Source organism: Plectropomus leopardus, chromosome 24 (genome assembly GCF_026936395.1).
Source record: "Plectropomus leopardus strain MGB_pleo_1.0 chromosome 24, ASM2693639v1, whole genome shotgun sequence".
Classification (NCBI taxonomy): Eukaryota; Metazoa; Chordata; class Actinopteri; order Perciformes; family Serranidae; genus Plectropomus; species Plectropomus leopardus.
In genome coordinates this window covers 7,397,741-7,415,768 of record NC_142199.1, presented here as the reverse complement: position 1 = coordinate 7,415,768, position 18,028 = coordinate 7,397,741, and the positions used below count along the sequence as shown (strand labels likewise).

General features: G+C 39.2%; 2 protein-coding genes across 2 annotated transcripts; both read right to left on the bottom strand.

Annotated features, from left to right (window-relative positions):
- Window positions 1–596: 596 nt before the first annotated feature.
- On the bottom strand, window positions 597–3,768 carry LOC148185479 (thymosin beta-12-like). Its single transcript, XM_088074201.1, has 3 exons — window positions 3,611–3,768; window positions 1,620–1,732; window positions 597–1,487 (listed from the first exon to the last, which is right to left on the bottom strand). Exons 1-3 carry the CDS (start codon window positions 3,688–3,690, stop codon window positions 1,459–1,461), a joined length of 222 nt encoding a protein of 73 aa, XP_087930327.1. The 5' UTR covers window positions 3,691–3,768; the 3' UTR covers window positions 597–1,458.
- A 1,721-nt stretch (window positions 3,769–5,489) lies between these two features.
- On the bottom strand, window positions 5,490–17,564 carry LOC121962744 (ribose-phosphate pyrophosphokinase 2). Its single transcript, XM_042513031.2, has 7 exons — window positions 17,272–17,564; window positions 13,402–13,585; window positions 10,163–10,261; window positions 9,572–9,696; window positions 9,202–9,375; window positions 8,720–8,879; window positions 5,490–6,626 (listed from the first exon to the last, which is right to left on the bottom strand). Exons 1-7 carry the CDS (start codon window positions 17,391–17,393, stop codon window positions 6,534–6,536), a joined length of 957 nt encoding a protein of 318 aa, XP_042368965.1. The 5' UTR covers window positions 17,394–17,564; the 3' UTR covers window positions 5,490–6,533.
- Between the last annotated feature and the right edge of the window lie 464 nt (window positions 17,565–18,028).

Here is an 18,028-nt window from a genome sequence, read left to right as displayed (position 1 = left end):
TGGGAGAGGAGATTCAAGGAGGCTCAAGAAAACATATTTGTAGCTCCAGGGATATCATGATATTAAAAAAAAAAAAAGAAAGAAAAAAATGAAGTCACACCCAGCCACCCCACTACTCTGATAAGTACAGTCCCTAAGTCCTTTAAAATGAGGGTAGAGCGAGGAAGTAAATCTTACTTTTAGAGGTTTTAAGGTCCTCAGTGGGATGAATCTACTTGCTGGATATCAGGATTCTCTGCAATAACAACTGGCTTAAAAGTGAGCTTTGTGCTGACAGTGGTGCTCACAACCTCGTCAGGAAAAGACCCTCATGGCAGGTGGTCCGACAAGTTTCCCTGCCTCTTTCCACACACACAGCAATACAAAATTCATCTCCTGTGCTGGTAAATCCCTGCGCGGCTCGAGACATTTAAGCCTTTTAATAGTGCGCAGCCTCATCCCTTAAGTAATGCTAAAGGATTGTTTGGCATCTGCAGAGTGTAAGATAATGTGAAAAGTGGGTTAGACTAAGACGAGCAGTCTAACTGTAAGCTACGAAACTGTGCAGCAGTGTGTGTGAGGATTTGTGTGTTCAGAAGAAGCACTCTGCAGCACAATTCTTTAGTAACAAATTCTTTTTTATTACAACATTTCACGGTTTTTCCATTTCTGATAATGGTTTGTGGCAGAGTAACATGACTTGCTGAAACTCCAAAGAATTTCGATCTGTTCAAAGCAAACAAATGGAATCAATTGCCGGTGTTTCATTTTTTTTTCCTTTTCCTCATTTGAGACAGATTGCAACACAAAAGCTATCCCGAATCACTCCGACAAAAGGGCGTTCAAATTTAACCGTAAATAAGGTCCATTTAAGCATCTCCCAGATCTAGATGGAATCCGTTACACTTTTTTCAATCCTTGTGTACATACAAAAAGAAAAAAAAACATTGTGACAGACAACAATTTTTGGGGCATTTACATTTTGGCCAGCGTACAAACAAAGTTGTGCATTTCCGTAAATTAGAAGACGAAGAAACAATAAAAACAAAAAAGCTTGACGCCTCAGCTCAGGGCGCAAAAGCAGCCACACAGGAAGTTGGGTGTCGGTGGTTGGTGTGTGAGACGGTGATGAGCTTCCTGGGACGCAGGCCACGCCCCGTCCCTTTAGGCCTCTCTTAACTGCTGCACGTTGATGTTACGGCGAAGAAGAGACGTGCACCTTCCGCATCTCCCCTCCTCCGCCTCAGACAGATCCTCCTCGTCATCAGAAAGCTTGAAGGCGGTCGAGGCGGTGTTTGCCGAAGGGGACGGGGCCGACCGCCCTGGCGAAAGCATCACCCGTCCACGGGCTGTGCAGCTTGGTTATTGTTGTCGTTTCATAATTTCGGTTACAAAGTTATACAGCTAAAAGAAGTGACTGAAAACAAGGCAATGCGGGAGGAGGAGGGGGTGTACAGTGCATGACGGGAGGAAGGGGCTTCATGACGCTGCCTTCTCCTGTTCAATGGCTGCGGGAGAGAAGAGAGGGAAGATATGAGACTCCTGAACCAACCTCCATTTACAACACAGGTGCCAACAACAAGCACAGAAACAGAATAAATGATGTGATGCCCACCCCTCCCCAGGAATTTCAGTCTTACTTTCTTTTGTAGGCAGGGGATTCTTCTCCTGCGTCTCCGTCTTCTTCAGCTTGGACTTGTCGAAGGTGGTGACCTCTGTAACGTCGGGCTTGTCACTCATTGTTGCAGGTAGTCTGTAAGATCACAAATCGACACCTTAACCCTTCGAAACATGGAGCAACATCACTTTATTTGTGCTGCCTTTAGCTGCCTTTCACAAGTATTTCAACCTTTGAACCCTGAGCAAATGGGTGTGAGTTCTTTTTTAAAAAATGGAAAAAAGGCAATGAGCAGTTTACTAAGAAATGTTTGCCATACTGGAAGAAATTCTTAGATTTAGAAAATTATTTTTTTTAAACCGCTAGGGTAAAATATCTAAGGGAAAAAAAGTAAAAAAGCTCGGGATTTTTGAAAATAATTATTTTAATTACATATTTAAAATTATACTACAGAATTATTATAAATTTTTCATTTTAATTACTATTTGGCTTTGTCTTTTATTTTGTTGTTTTTTTTTCAAATGTATTATTATTTTTATTTTTAAATAATTTGCAGCTAATTTTCTTGTACCTTTTCCCAAATGTTTGCTAATTTTCGGGTCATTTTTTTTCATTGCTCATTACTGACATTTTTTTTTTCAAACATAATTAAAGCCAATTTGCTCAGGTGTTGAAGGGTTAACAAAGAGCACATGTCGGATTAAATGCTAAAAGCCACTCTGATAAGGGACTGTACATTATTTATCAGAGTGGGGTTTGTCCCTGAAGCTGCAAATATTTTTTTCTTCAAGCCTTCCTGAGTGCCAGAGGGAAAACGCATGACCCTCCCTTCACCATAAAGAACTATATTTCACAGTTTCTTTATCATAAATGGTGCTATTTTGGAGAATATTAGAGAAAATATTACTTAAAACCCCTACAGTATTTAAAATAAATACAAAATACAGCCATTTAAGGTTGCATGAAGCCAAATAAAAAGAAACCAAAACCCATAACTCCGTCCTAAGTGCTTAAAAAATCATCTTAAGTGCTTCCCCTTTTTGGCACTACCCCCTCCTTTATCATGAATAACGAACAGACCCTAATGTGTATATATTATATGCGGTAACAATGCTTTTTTTTTTTTTACAGGAGCATGTGGTCGAAGGGCGTTGCCGAAATCTCAGTGACCAAAAATCAGTTAAACTACATGCGCAACCGCGGACTACTTTTCCCTCTCATGTGCATCCGCCTCCTTTTGTTCGCCCGCGGCTCTGCCCCGGCGTGATTCGCCTGCCATCCATCCCCGTTATCCAACACACACAGACGGGATGTTGAACACAGGCTGCTCCAGACAATGAAGCCAGTCCAAACTCGACATTTACATAACAACAGGAGTTCCCATGCTGCGCTGACCGAGAAAAAAATATGCAAAAAAGGGAGAAAAAACGCTTACTTGTGTGCAAATATTCTATAAAAATAACATTAAACGTGGGGAAAATAATGCAACCCAGTGTTAAAATGTCGATTTATGAGAGTCCACATGGAAGCTGGGCAACATCCGCAAATTCACTTGTCACGTACTTCTCCCCTTGGGGTGCGATCTGAAGGAACCACCGCCCAGATTGGCATTTTGCACATTCATTAAGTCCCAAAAAATCAAGTTCAGCTCCACTTTTTCAACAATATACTGACAAACACCCTCCATGCTTTACTCATAGACAAATAATGCGCGTAAAAGCATCATTTTAATAAAAACGGAACCATGCAGCTCGAGCACAAACAAAGGAAATAGGCTGGTATGCGTGAATGTGTGCGCGTAAGACAAAGACGCACCGCACGTCTCATCTGCTGTCACATTTAGCTCTGTTTTATTCATCAATATGCAAAAAAACTTTCATTATCAAATATTTTGTCCCTAATTTGGCGCAGCATCTTATCCAAGCGCATGTGCCAAATTCCTCTCACTAATCTCCTCTATCTGCACGCGTTAAAAGCCCAAATAATAAAATGTAATTGTTGAATGGATCTTACCGAAGTGTTGGCTGATGGCTGGATGGTCTCTGGTCAGTGCGTTGCAGCAGTAGTGGCGCGTCTTTGCGCAAGCAATACATATAGTCAGAAATATGCTAATGACATCTGACATCACCAGTTCCCATCCTCCTGCATCCCCCTGCTGGAGAGGCATGAACCCTCCATCCTTTTGCAGAAAGCACATTGAAACAGCCCTGAAAGGAGCCTCAAATCATCTCCCGCTGCGTAAAATGTAAATAAACGGGTTTATTTCTGTTTTTTTTTTGCTCTACAGCAGCCATTTGAAGCTGGATTTTTCACTCCAGAACTATTTTATTTCTGTTTTATGTCAGCACATCATCCCTACACTTTAGTTAAACATAGACATGGTAGTTTTATTTAAAGTGTACCATTAGTTCATCGGCATTTGGTGTGAAAATGACTCTCTTGTTGACTTGAATGGCACATTATGTCTCCTCATCACTGTGATCTGTCTGCAGCTGCTCTGGATGCACATTTATGCAGAAAGAGCGCCCCCTGGTGGAAGCTTCACATTCATCCTCAGTTCATGTCTCAGCAGATAATTCAGTGTTTCTTTTGTCATGCATTCAAACAAAAAAATACATGTATTTTACCATGTAAGACTGCTATCACCATCTAGCTCTGTGTATAAAACTGTACATTTGCAAGCATTTGCTTTGAAGTATATGCTTTAAAATCAAAGGCATACTTCACATTATGCTGCCTTGCAAGCCTTCACCTTTGAAGTCCAAAAAATCGTGATGAATAGAAGTCAATTGGGTCCACGTGTAACAGCAGCAAAACTATATTAAAATGTCCATTCACAAACTGTCACACACATTTATTCAGTATTCTTAGTACTGACAAGGAACTAAAGAACAAGTGAAAATTCATTGATGCTCTCTCCACAGCCAGCATCCAGTGTTCAGTAAACTAAAATCTCTGTTTTTGTCCATGCGTTCATGGGGCGTTCATAAATGAATGTTATAAAATTGTTATGCTGTTGTTAAATGCGGACCCCTGCGACTTTAATTCATCAAGAATTTTCTCAGTTTTTAGATTCTTGCATGTGATTTCTTCTTTATTTCTAGATGAGGTATTCAAATGTTTTAAATACCCATACAAAGATTTCTAAACTCCAGTTTTACCTCTTTGAGCCTCAGTTATTTAACTGAAACTTTAAAGTAACAAGTACCCTGTCAGCTAAAAAAGAGGAAAACATACAAAGCAGAGGTAAATGGAAACACTCGAGTACCTGAAAATTGAATATGAATGCAGGACTTGAATAAAGGTATGACTATTTCAAATTATGTTATTTAAAAAATCACTTTGCATGAGGTCCACTTAATTCAAATTTTCCAGAGCTTTAAGCCACAACCCTCAAGCTCAAATTTATGAAGTGACAAAATTACAGCTTAAAAGCTGTCAAAATGTGTTAAAATAATTGTATAAAATGTGTTAAAATAATTGTATTAATTATTTCTCTAATAAAAGGAAACTGCTGATTTTACACAAATGTATTAATGACACCTGGTATGATGATAATGTGATGTCATCAGGCTTATCTCAGCTTCAGTCACAAATTTTAACACGACAAACTGGGGATGTTGACTTAAAAGACAGCATTTACGAGAGAGGGACAATGTTGAGTTGCATTATGGGATGTTTAGGATGCAGCCTTTCGGGGGAGACTAGAGACTTGATCTGTGCTCAAGACAACTCAGGAAGCCAGGGTATCCTGACATCCACTTCTTCATTTTTACAATAAAAGAAAGAAAGTGTGTCTCCCAGAAAGTCACCAACTTTTAAAATACACAAAACAATATTGCTGTAATATCCCTTTAAATCTTCTGATAAATAAAAAGCTAAGGCAAGCGTCTGTAAGCCATTGTCAAAGCTTTATTGTCAAAGAAACAGTTCGAAGTGTTACATATATAAAAAAAAAAATTAAATCACGCTTTCCCATCTTTTTTTTTCTTTTTTAATCCAGCTACAGGCAACATGTGAAACCTGTTTTATTCAAACACGATGACAATAACACCATTTTCATCATTGCTGAAACCTTAAACACTATAACAAGCTTTGGGCTCAATTTCTTTTCATGACCTTTTGGAATATGGGTGAAGCACCCAACAACACCTCGTACTCAACACTTTGAATCAACAACAGACCTGTCAGAGTTAGAAAAGGTAATTCCATATCTTTTTTAAGCACAATTACTGAAGGAGAAGGTTGCTGTAGGGGTGAGCCACCACTGGGCGACAGCAGCTTTTTGAGGGAGGAATGACACCGCAGAGGTACGAGGCTTCAGCACATTCATGACGCTCACTAAAAATAAAAAGTGAGTAAATTAAGTTTCATTTTTTGTGTCGGCACATTTCCACTTGTGCTCCAATAATAGCACTAAGCATTACAATCCATATAGCATTAGCTCGTAAAGGGTTAATCTGTTATTTTAGGTGCTGTTAAAGCAAACACTTAAGGGAGAAAATTTTTCACATTTTTATCTTTTTTTTGATTTTGTGAAGCCAAAAGGGCCAAAATATTTCTAATCAGACATTAAGGGATGCTTCATTCAAAGTGAGTTCAACATGAGGTACAAATAACACATAACGGAGCCTTTGGTTGAAGTGAAGGCCGTGCCGATCATGAGGAAATAATAAACAGGAAGAAAAAAAGAAGAGATACTCATAAATACAAACTTGGTCTTCAGAGAAGGAGGTGATGTTTCCCTCTGTCTCCTGGGTGAGAATGTCAAAGACAATATGTGGACGTGACCTTGAAACAGTCACATGGCCAAAAACCATCAGGCCTTTTTTTTTTCGAGCCTTGCTGGAGGATATGTGGCGGAAAGTGCCAGCAGAGCAGCCCGACAGGAGGGGAGAGAGCGAGAGAGAGAGCTGGAGGCCGCCGGCTCTGTTCTTTACAAAGGTACGTGGCTGAAGAGGTAGGACACTGACTCGCCGTTGTGGGTTCTCCTGATCGCCTCGGCCAGGATCATGGAGATGTCGATGACCTGGAGGAAACGAGTCGAACGCATGAGGGAAATAAAGCCTCGTTCTCACATTGAGTTTTACATCTTTCATTTCAGTCTCTTCTGCTCATGTGACGTCTACAGCAGTGGTTCCCAGCTGTTCAGCCACAAAAGAGAAATGACCGTGTATTCAGTTTTATTTGACAAAATCTAAATCACACATGAACTTACAACAGAATGAAATAAAACATATTGCAGGAATTAAGTGCGTTTGTAGGATTTAAGGATATTAGGGGCTTAGCCAGGACCTCTGTAGGCAATTTTTTTTTTTTTTTGGCATTTTTTACTATTAAAATTTTAATAGATTCATTAGAACTGTGGGCAATTTTTTTCTTCAAATGTTTTTTGTCTTTTTCTGTAAAACATTTTGGCAATAGCTTATTTCCTTAATTTTTTTTGGGGTCATTTAAAAGAAAAAAAAGGCAATTCTCCATTTCTCTAAACATTTCGATACATCTTTTTTATCTTTTAAAATGTTTGGACATTTTTAAAGAAAGCATGTCTTCCAAACCCATGAGCCCACCAAAAAAAATTTTAAAAAATGAAAAAAATTTAAGTTTTCACAGCCAGAAACTGTAAAAACAGAAATTATCATTAGATTTTCAAATTTCTGTTGGTCCGCGAACACATCATGTGGGACGAACACTTCATGCATTTTTCCCCGTCTCAGGGACACTGAAGGAAAAGTATTTGTAGCTTTTGGGTGTTCCTGAGGTTAAAGTAACTGTGGGACCTGTAGATCAGATGTGAATGTCCCGTAAATGTGTCCAGTAACAGAGGACATTGATACCGAGTGTAAATGTGGCCTCAGAGGTGGAAAAACTTGTCGAGGAGCTGAGAAAGAAACAGAGCGCAGAATGCACAAGAAACCTGAAGCAGGTCTGTGAACCACTTAAATGAAAATTAACATTGTTAGCGCAGTAAATTAAATTAACTAAGAAACAAACACTGAAACAAAAAAGGAACCAGTTTCTACTCTGTAGAAATATCAGTTTACGGTTAAACCACTTGATGTCACTGTTGTCGTTTAAAATAAAGTTCTTTGTGGGAAACAAAGTTCTACATCACAAATGTTAATATTTGATGAAATTTCATCAGCTTATACTTTTTTCCCTATTGTTTATTACTCACTACAGATGAGGTACTGTAGCTCAGTTTCATGGCAAAATTGTAAGTTGGGGTGGAATAGAAAATCAAACAAATAATTTGATATCAGTATTGCAGTGATATCGTGGGCTTGACTACTGGCTGCCTGGATCCACACCTTTGAATGGGCTGACTCTGCAGCGCTGACTGATTCATCTGGCATTGTGAAAGAAAACAGCGGTTCCTTGGTGGAAATAAAAAATGACCAATGAGTGTCACGGAGGGACTAACAATGTTGTTGGCATGTTGGCACAAATTGGATTTATTGTTTGTTTTTTTTAACATGGGAAGAAGGCAATAAGCAACTTAAGAAGAAATGGCACAAAAATTTGCAAGAAACTAGTAAAAAGCAGAAGAAAATGATCTGAAAATTTGCCATATGAAACAACAAGAAAACTAACTGAAAAAGTGCTTGTAGAGAAATAAATTCTGTAACATAACTTTAAATACATATTTATGATAATAATAACTTTTTCTGGACATTTTTCAATTTTTAGCTTTAAAATTTGGAAATTATTTTCCAAATGGCAAGTTGCTTGTTACCTTTTTCCCATGTTTTTGAAAGAACTCAAAGCAATTTGTTCAGGTTTTGAAGGTTTAACATCGGTCAGCATGTCGCAGAGGTCACAGGGCTTTTGTGAATGGCTGCAGGAATTCTCTGGCCAAAATTTGCAGCTATAAGTGAAACTATCCCAAACTTTTAGTTTGGCCGCACTTTGCTGCAGAATCAAACAGACACAGCTCGAAGCCGCCACTGCTGCTTTCCATAGACGTGTAGTGCAGCTTACCGCAGAGAGGCTCCTAGGTGCCCAAAATGTAGTTTTTGTTGTCATACGTAACACAACATTTGCTCAAGTGCTGGTACAGCCTTAAAAACAAACACACTGCACACGTCCGAAGCCAGAAACCTGTGTGTGTGATGTGTGTACCTGTATTTTCGGGCACGCCTTCATCTTCTCTTCCTGTGGGATGGTGTTGGTCACCACCACGGCCTCAAACGGGGCGCTGTTGATGCGGGAGATGGCCGGACCGGAGAAGATGCCGTGTGTGAGGATGGCGTACACCTTTATCGCTCCAGCATCAATCAGCCTTTAAAAGAAGGAAAAATAAAATTATTAAATAATCATTGAAATGCAGAACTTATTTGCTTTATAATGCAATTTCTTCTGTGTCACAGAAAGACTGTCTTCTGTCTTTCTGTGACATTTTCATGACGCAGTGATTTCTTTAATGGATCAAAAGAGCAACGTCTCAATTGATAAAAGCAGCTTATCAGTTTGGTGTCAACAGGTTGCAGTTACAACATTGCTGTGCAAAAGCTAACAGACTGTGATCCAGTTTCAATTCAGGTTAAAGGCCTGACATGTCCATAACTCCTCAAACACAATAAAAGCCTTTAAATGACACTGACTTGTCGGCGGCGTGGCAGATGGTGCCGCAGGTGTCGGCCATGTCGTCCACCAGGATGGCCACGCGGTCCTTGACGTCACCCACCAGCACCATGCGGTCCACCTCGTTGGCCTTCTTCCTCTCTTTGTGGATGAGAGCAAAGTCCACGTTCAGACGGTCTGCGATGGACGTCACACTGGACAAGAGAAACAGGAAGAAAGAATCTTTAACTGCTTGTCAAACAAAAACTCTTATTGACTCTTGATTTGACCTTGAGGAAGAAATCAGCTGGAGCTGCCCTCAAAAAGGTGCAACCTGCAAACCAAGTTAATCTAAACAAACTGCACATCAGCAGCGTTTTGCAGGCGTCACTGAATCTCACTGCGTCTCACCGTTTTGCTCCACCTGCATCTGGAGACACAATGATACAATTTTTCCACTCCGGGATGTTTTCTCTGATCCACTGCAGGACAGCCGGCTCTGCGTAAAGGTTGTCGACAGCGATGTCGAAAAAGCCCTTAAAAAAAAAAAAACACAACAGTTACTGACAATTTTACATCAGGTACTGCATTCAATTTTAGGTTTACAAAATTCAGTTTAGGAACAGATGTGTCTGTGGCACTCATTGCACCTCCAATAATAATAACAATAATAACAATAATAATAATAATAATAATAATAATAATTATAATAATAATAATAAAACAGTATGCCACCTTCCCTCGTTTTACAGCGAACAAAAGAGCTCCTCAAATGATACGTATAGTTATTTTATTACATTATAAATTAGTCCTGGTCTTTTAACTGTAGTGGTTATAACAACAAATAAACATAAAGAAATATCTACCAAGTTTCACAAAAGTTTAAATAAAAGCTTAGAGCAGTTTGTTACATCGACTCAATATATTACCAACTTTATACAGTCTTCTTTACCCAAGAAGACGTTTAAAAACAGAATTAAAGTTGATGAGCGGTGCACTGACCTGGATCTGTGAGGCGTGGAGGTCCATGGTGATGATGTGGTCAGCGCCGGCCACAGACAACATGTTTGCCACCAGCTTGGCTGAGATGGGTGCTCGACTCTGGGACAAGCATCAAGACACAGTCGCTTGAGGTAAGTAAGTGAGAAAAAAAATATTGGAGCTTTAAAAAGACTGGAAGGTTTTTCCGCTTTCTTTTTCATGCAAATCAATTGTCAAAATGATTTTATGGGAAGTTCAGAAGCGATTTCCTCCGTAAGAGCTCTGTCATCTGGCTCTGTTTTACTGAAGGACACTTTGTCTTTCCTTTACGGTCTGTCACTCTAGAAACCAGACCTTTCGCAACAGGCTTGTTTGCACAAAAGCCAAAGCCGCGTAAACGTACACATCAGGCGTTGAGCCTCAGAGCTGGTTAAGATTTAAGAAAAAATGTTGTGAAATACAGGACGGCTTCACTTCTAGTCTGGTAATCAACTCGGTGAGATTTAGCGCCACATTTCAAAGCAAAAACTGTATTTATATTTGTTTTTATATTATGATGTCTTGTCTTTTATTTTATTGTGGCTTTGCAGGCAGACAGCCGGCTGGTCTACACTGGTTAGCCAACATTAGCCTCGGCTGCTCTGCACTGTGCACCAGCCTGACGGTAGCTAGGGGCCGCTCCCTCTGCAGTTTTGATTGGTCCTTGCTGCTGAAACATGGCGGCCATCCTCCTGACTCCCCCTAGGTGGCGTCAGCTAGTAAGCAACTTCATTTTGAGCTGCTAAACTCTATCAGCAATGCGAACTATCTTGGCGGCACTGGCTGCGCTGCTAACAGAGACAGCTAACGATGCTTAAGGGGGTTTCGGGTCAAAATGAAGTTGCGTACTCATCAGTGCGACCTGTGAGGAGACTGAAGGTTTCCACAGCAACACCGTCCTATGAGTGGCGCCGCTCGCTAGTTCCAAACCAGTGCAGGTGGTGAAATGCAGCAGCAGCACCGAACTAACCGGTGTATCATAAATACCTTATTAGCTTTGCTGTAGTACAGCAGGGTGTTAAAGAAATATTCTCAGCAGTTTATCGATTAACACGGATATCCGATATATCTGAAGTATTAGTGCCAAGAAATCCCACCGTTTTTATTGATTTTATTGAGGTGTTTGGTGACACCTGGAGCAGAAAGTTGGAATATACAGGTTTGGTTTATTGAAAATATACTCAAGAAGAGGAAGGACATGATAAGTACTCACTTCTTTCTACTCCTTTTGGGACATAAAATACTTATATTGTTGACTGAAAATGTTTGCAGGGTGTTCTTTTTTCCTTACTTTTGTACAACATGTTTAAAAGAAAAGAATATTAATGCACTATAATGACAGGAGGATCAAATGTGAAAAGGACGTGTAAACAGAATAAACAGTCCTGCAGAACGCCTGCAAGTGTTTTACAAAGTGAAATCTTTGTCCAAAGTCTCAAAGTGTCTGCAGAGCTCTGACCCTCAGATGCTTCAGTTATGTGATTAAAATGAAAGAAAACATACTGAATAACTTATGTGCAGGCAGAGAGAGAGAGAAGAGGAGTAACAGGAGAGGACTCATAGTAAAACTCTCTCTTCAGGTGCCGACTCGTGGAGCTCTCTTGTTGCTTCACATGGACCTGATTTGCGGCTGTCGTTGCATAAACAACTGAGGCAACACAAGATAATGATTTACAAGATAAGCCGGTTGTGTGAACCAGTTTCTCAGCCCACTGGAATCTCAATTTCAGATTTTCCAAGAGCAGCAAACGGCTCAAACTGCAAAGTGGAGGCCGCAGTGACAGCGTGTACACAGTGTACATGCAAGCTTTCCTAATAATACATCACTGTAAAGTTACGTAACATGTCAACCTGCAGCGCTGAAAGGGAAATGTGAACTTTTAATGTTCATCTTAAGGGTGCAGCCGCAATGCTTGTCATATTCACTCATTCTTAGCCTGAATGCACAAAGTATAAATGTTCATAAAACCTGCGATGTAGCAGATGTCAGGACATTTGAGGTGTTTGTGAAAGAGTTAGAATTCTATGAGGATATAGACCTGCAGGTCCTCCACTTCTCACCACCGCAAGGAGACTATATGGAAGCTCCAAAAACAGAGCCTCAAAGACGGCTGCAGAAACTCAGATTCAGCCGGTGTAAACCACAACGCCGGTATTCAAAGTGAGCTCGGTCAAATGTGTGTCATGGCAGCATGGCAACAGAAAGTTCGCTGGGCTCGCTGAATTCAAATTATTATAAGAGCAGCTGAAGGTCCCACCTCAGACCACTTTCTACTTTCTCAGAAACAAATATGATCATGTCACCTATAAACTACCACGATCAAAGCAACAACTTCCATCTCTCTGAGAAAGAATGCAGAGAGAACATAAAGAAACTCACATATCGACACGTATTCGAGCTACGTTATGTCAACAGACAGAAAATAAGTTTGTCGTTATGCGACGTTACATGACAGGTTATCTATGAAGGAGCACAGCAACAATTTCATTACACACAACAACATTCCATGACTTTTCCAAAACTTTCCATAATTTTACAGATTCCATGTCTGATTCCAAGCCTCAAAAACAAGACTGTGGAATTCCATGACTTTTACAGGTTTTCCAAGATTGAGGAAACCCTGGCCACATGTGAATTAAACAGATTTATGTATTTAAAAAGAAGCATAAAAAAAGGTTTACTCCATTTACTCTACAGCAGCCTCAACAAGAGGAGTTATAGATGTAGACAAACACATTAATAAACACTAAAACCCACTTACTTTACAAGTAGATAAGTGTTAAAAAATGATTTATTAGACAATTATGAAATTAGAGCTGCAATGATAAGAAAATTAATTGGCAACTATTCTGATAATCAGTGAATTGTTTCACTCATTTTTTTTAAGTAAATATGTGATATTTCCAAGTTCTAAAATGTGAGGGTTTGCTGCCCTCCTTCTTCTTACATTATATTAAATGTAATATTTTGGGGTTTGGAAATGTTGGTTGCGTCAGCGTCTTGAGGCTCTAGGCTATTGTAGCAGGCTTTTCACACTGTTTTTTAATGTTTAATAGAAAAAACGATAAAGAAAATAATCTAAATATTAATTAGGAACAAGCATACTCATTAGAAGTAGCTCTATTATAATGGCTAAAATAGGGGAGTTTAAAGTGTCGTTATAAAGAGGTTTAACGAGATGAAACAGGACGGTGGTGTGTGTTTGTGTGTGTGTGTGTACCTTGTCCTTCTTGTCCTGCCGGGCGTAGGGGAAGCAGGGGATGACGGCGGTGACGCGGGACGAGGAGGCGATCTTACAAGCATTGATCATGATGAGCAGCTCCATCAGGTTGTCGTTGATTTCTCCACAGCCGCTCTGCACAATGTAGACGTCCTCGCCGCGGACGCTTTCGCCAATTTCCACACTGTTTGAACGATAAAGAGGGAAACGTGTCAGCAGAGATCTCAGGCTGATGTGAACCTGGAAACTTCATGTCTAAATGAAACTGATTCATTATTAATGACAGGTTATGAAAAACCGTCTGGACGGCAATTATAATATCTTGCAACAATCAATTTCCTAATTTAAATATCACAAAGTTTGTAATTAAGCTCCAGTGACACATGTATGCACAGTGAGTGTTCACAAAGTTACGTATGACTGAGCTGCTGTGAATGTTAAGAGACAAGTTTGGGCTGAGTCCCTCCGCTCATCCGTGGATGACTGAGAAAAAAAAAACTTGTGAAGAGGTAAAAACTGAGCTGCCAGTCTCTCTCTCTCACACACACACACACACACACACACACACACACACACACACACACACACACACACACACAGTCAACCTGCCACACACAGAGCAGCCAAAGCAGACAGCATGTGTGTGTGAAACATTCCTGTGTGGGGGGAAGACCGGGTCCTCCCCGGTCACCTGATCACTGGACATGTACAGTAATAAAGAGCCTGCAGTCACAAGGCCTTTGTTTTTTTTAAGTATTTAAAGCACGAACAAATCTGTCTGTAAAGGTAGTGAAGCGCTGTGAATAAAGGACGACTCTCGCATTGTTTGAACTTGCAGGATATGGGTGAGGTATTTCATTGAGTAAAGGCCGTGTGTCTACTGGTGTCTACTCTTCAGATATCAGACACTTAAATTGAATGATTTTTAAGACCTTTGCAATAAAATTTTTAAGCAGATTTAAAACCGATTTTTTGACAAATGAATCTTTTTTCTTATTCTAGCATTGAAGGTATTATGCTGAGGCATTCATAGGAAGACTTTTTAAGATTTATAGACACCCTGAATAAAAAAACAAAAATTTTAAATACCTTACTCTGAAAAGAATAATGTTTTTTGTGTGCAAAAGCCTTTTTTATTTAATAAGACAACTTTCTCAAAGGCTTAATATTAAAACACAAGCTGCCATACAAGTTTCCCTCTGTGCAAACAAACAAAATGTCTTTCCCAGGAATCCACTCCCTCAGTGTTTGGTCCTTGACCCGCGAGTCACCTGGTAAAACCTGTGAGAAGAGCCGTAATTAATGTATCATTCTCACCTCCCTGATAGTCTGTGAGGACGAGAAAATAATCTCTGTTTTGCACTTTGTGTCGTCCAAACAGCTGTGTTCCCTAGAGAGAAACATGTGCACGGATAATCTGAGTTTTTCCCTGGATTTTAGAGTTGTGGGTGGAAACATCTGCAGCAGAGAGGGTCTGATAGGAGATAAAGGGGTCAAAAAGACACCTTTACAAGCCCCATTTAAAACGAGGAAACTGGAAGCACTTTTTAGTTTCATGCAAAACAAAGATTAGAAAACAACATATGCTGTTCAGAGGATGCTTTTTCCAGAGTGCATTACAATGTAGTGAGTGCATCAGTGAGCAACCGCAGAGGGAATTAAATCTAACTCTGACATGTTAAAACCCTGCTCACTGAGTTTCCTGTTATTGAATCAAAGCAACAAAACCCACTTAGATGAGACGGTTAGAAAGCCACAGATACATTTAAACACATGCTGACTTTACAGCTGCATCTCACAGTGAAATGATAAATTCAAGATAACAAAGTCGAGCAAACAGGCCAGTGAGATGCTGAAAGGTCATCCTGCAAAAGGGTTCAAACAAGGTCCGAGCGCTGCAGCCATTACTAAACAATCAATGATTCTTTGGATTTCTGGACTGTTGGTCAAATAAACAATACCATTTGTCACCTTAGGCTCTGGAAAATTACATTTATTGTCAGACCAATTCATATATTAAGAAATAAATTAATAGGGAGATAAATAATAAAATAATTCTAAGTTGCAGCCCTACTTGACCTTAACTGACTCCTATGGAGGCCAACAAGCAATAAAAGTAATTAAGTAATTTATTATGCTAATATTAAAAATGCTGTGGGTGCAGTCTGTAATTCAACTCATGGTTAGCTCAGCTGCTTTGGAAATGAGAACAAATTAAGTGCATGTGCTTTAAGATAACTGTTGCAAAAAATGCAGAGTTATTCTGTATTTTTCAGTAGTTTTCATTTTGTTTCTTGTTATCATTACAGTTCAGTTTCAATTAGTTTCTAGAGTGGAATTTCAGTTTTGTTTTTGTTGTTCAAAATATTTAGTTTTTATTGGTTTAGCTTTACTTTTTTGTTCAATTATTGTGTGAGAGGTATTTGTGAGAGGAAAGAATAAAAAAAAAAATAAAATTCAAACAACAATTTGTGGAAACTGACTCACAGTCATGTAGACAGTAACAAGAAATATGCACCAATGCCTCTTCATGCTTGTTGTGTAGACAAATTCAATTATTTTAGTTGACATAATCGTTTTAGTTAGTCTTTATTTTTTCCCAAAGTAATTTTCATTTTTATTTCAGCTAACTATGTTTTTATTGTATAGTAACAGTAATAGTTTTAGTATTTGTTTTAAAAAATATATAATTTTGCAGTATTTGTCAAGGGCAAGACTTGATAAGCTTAGAACAGTAAAGTCAATAATATTAATAATAATAAAAAAATGCACCAATACCTCCTTGTGTTTGTTGACATTTACTGTACACCTTTTTCATTTTATTTTAGTTAGTTTATTAAGTGCACAACTTTTTTCCAGTTGTTTTTTAAGTCTATTTATTTTAAAAAATCAGTTCACCAAAATATTTTCTTACAACTGGTTGTCGTTTAATTGTCGTTTAAGAACTGCAAGTTTTTCTTTCAGTTTATTGACAATATTTGACATTTAATACATTTGTCTGAGCAGCTAACATGGCTTAAGTTAGCGTTTTCTCCCTCCGTTTAAAATGTTTTTTTTTGGCATATATTGGACAGCATTTGTGCCTTAACCACGTTGTCTAATAAAGTGCATCGATGCCTTAATCCCTTTTTAATCCAACCAACAGGTTTCAGTGCTAATGCTAGCTGACGCTGTCCGTCTAGCTAAGAGGTGTCACGTCAAATTTTGTATCCCCGAACAATCTGTTCCCACTTCAAAACTAGCAGCTTTCTAGCTCTAAGCTAACATTTTAAGGGGGGCATTAACAAAAAGCAGCTAATTCGTCTCCCATTAAGGGTTAGTCCACATAGTTGGGAGTACATGAGGGTGCTTGTGGGGAACACTTTGTAAAACATGTTAAAAAAAAATTTGGCCTTTCACTTTTTTGTGCCTCCTCCATAAATCAGCCCGTCACACGGAGAAACACACGTTAGCGTAGTTAGCATGCTACGCAAAAATACATCTTTACGTGATTTCGCGACAACCCTAATTCTGGGTCATTTAACGGCTAACAGCTGTAAAAGGCAGATTTGGTGACGTTAGCTAAAAACTCAGCTAAAATAATGCTTTATCACAGGAGCTGGTAAAGCTGTCCGGTAAAGGACGCACTGATGTTAGCCTGCTATCAGCTACTAGCCTGGTGTGTTTACATGAGGCTAGCTTGTCACGTGTAGACTACACAGCTCTACCCGCTGAATAGTAAACTATTGTTAGCTTCAAGCTAACTAACCACATGTGATACCGAGGCTGGAGCTACACGAGCAGCTCTAGCAGCAGACACAACCATCTCATGTTACTGTTAACAAACCAACACAATCAAAAACGCCGCGTACAAATAAACAAACTACTCGCCATGTCTCCTGGTTGCTGAATTTCTTCGTTATCACTTTTCCCAGGTCCAGTCCCAGCCTATCAGCCACTTTTTGGGACAGGTCGTGGTGCGAGCTCCCGCTAAAAAGCACGATGTTAGGCATGTCCGAAAAAACGCAGCAGCTTGCTTAAAGAAAAGAAAAGAAAGGAGAGTAAAAAAAGACGACAGGTTGCCCCACTTAAGGGTTGTGAAAATGGGAAAATGATGGTGCTAATGTTGCAGCTCTGGCATTGCACTGGTGCAGCACTGGGGACAGTGGGCAGAGAGGAAATAACAGGTTAGTATTTGCATGGTAAAAGGGAAGTGCCCTCCCCTTATTGGCCAGTGTAGGAGTCCACTGACATATGTACACTTATTACGCTGCTGTATTGTTTACTATAGATACAGAGACCTATTTCTAATATTAGGAAAGAATTCAAACTATTTAAAATATCGTTTTAAATGTCTAGTTTTTTTCTATCTTAAAAAATCACATTTTTCCTTTTGATGTACTGTTTTATTATTCCTAAGGTGTAATATTTTATATTCTGTAGTCCTTCTGCTTTACTATTTTCATCCCGTTTTTATTTTTAAATCACTTTGTAACTTTGTTTTGAAAATTTAAAGGATGTAGGCCTTAAAAACCTCCAAAACTAATTATTAATTGAACATAATATATGAATTATTCATTATGCAGCTATTATTCATTATAATAGAAACACGCAGATATTGACGTTCAATTGTTCTTCAATACATTTT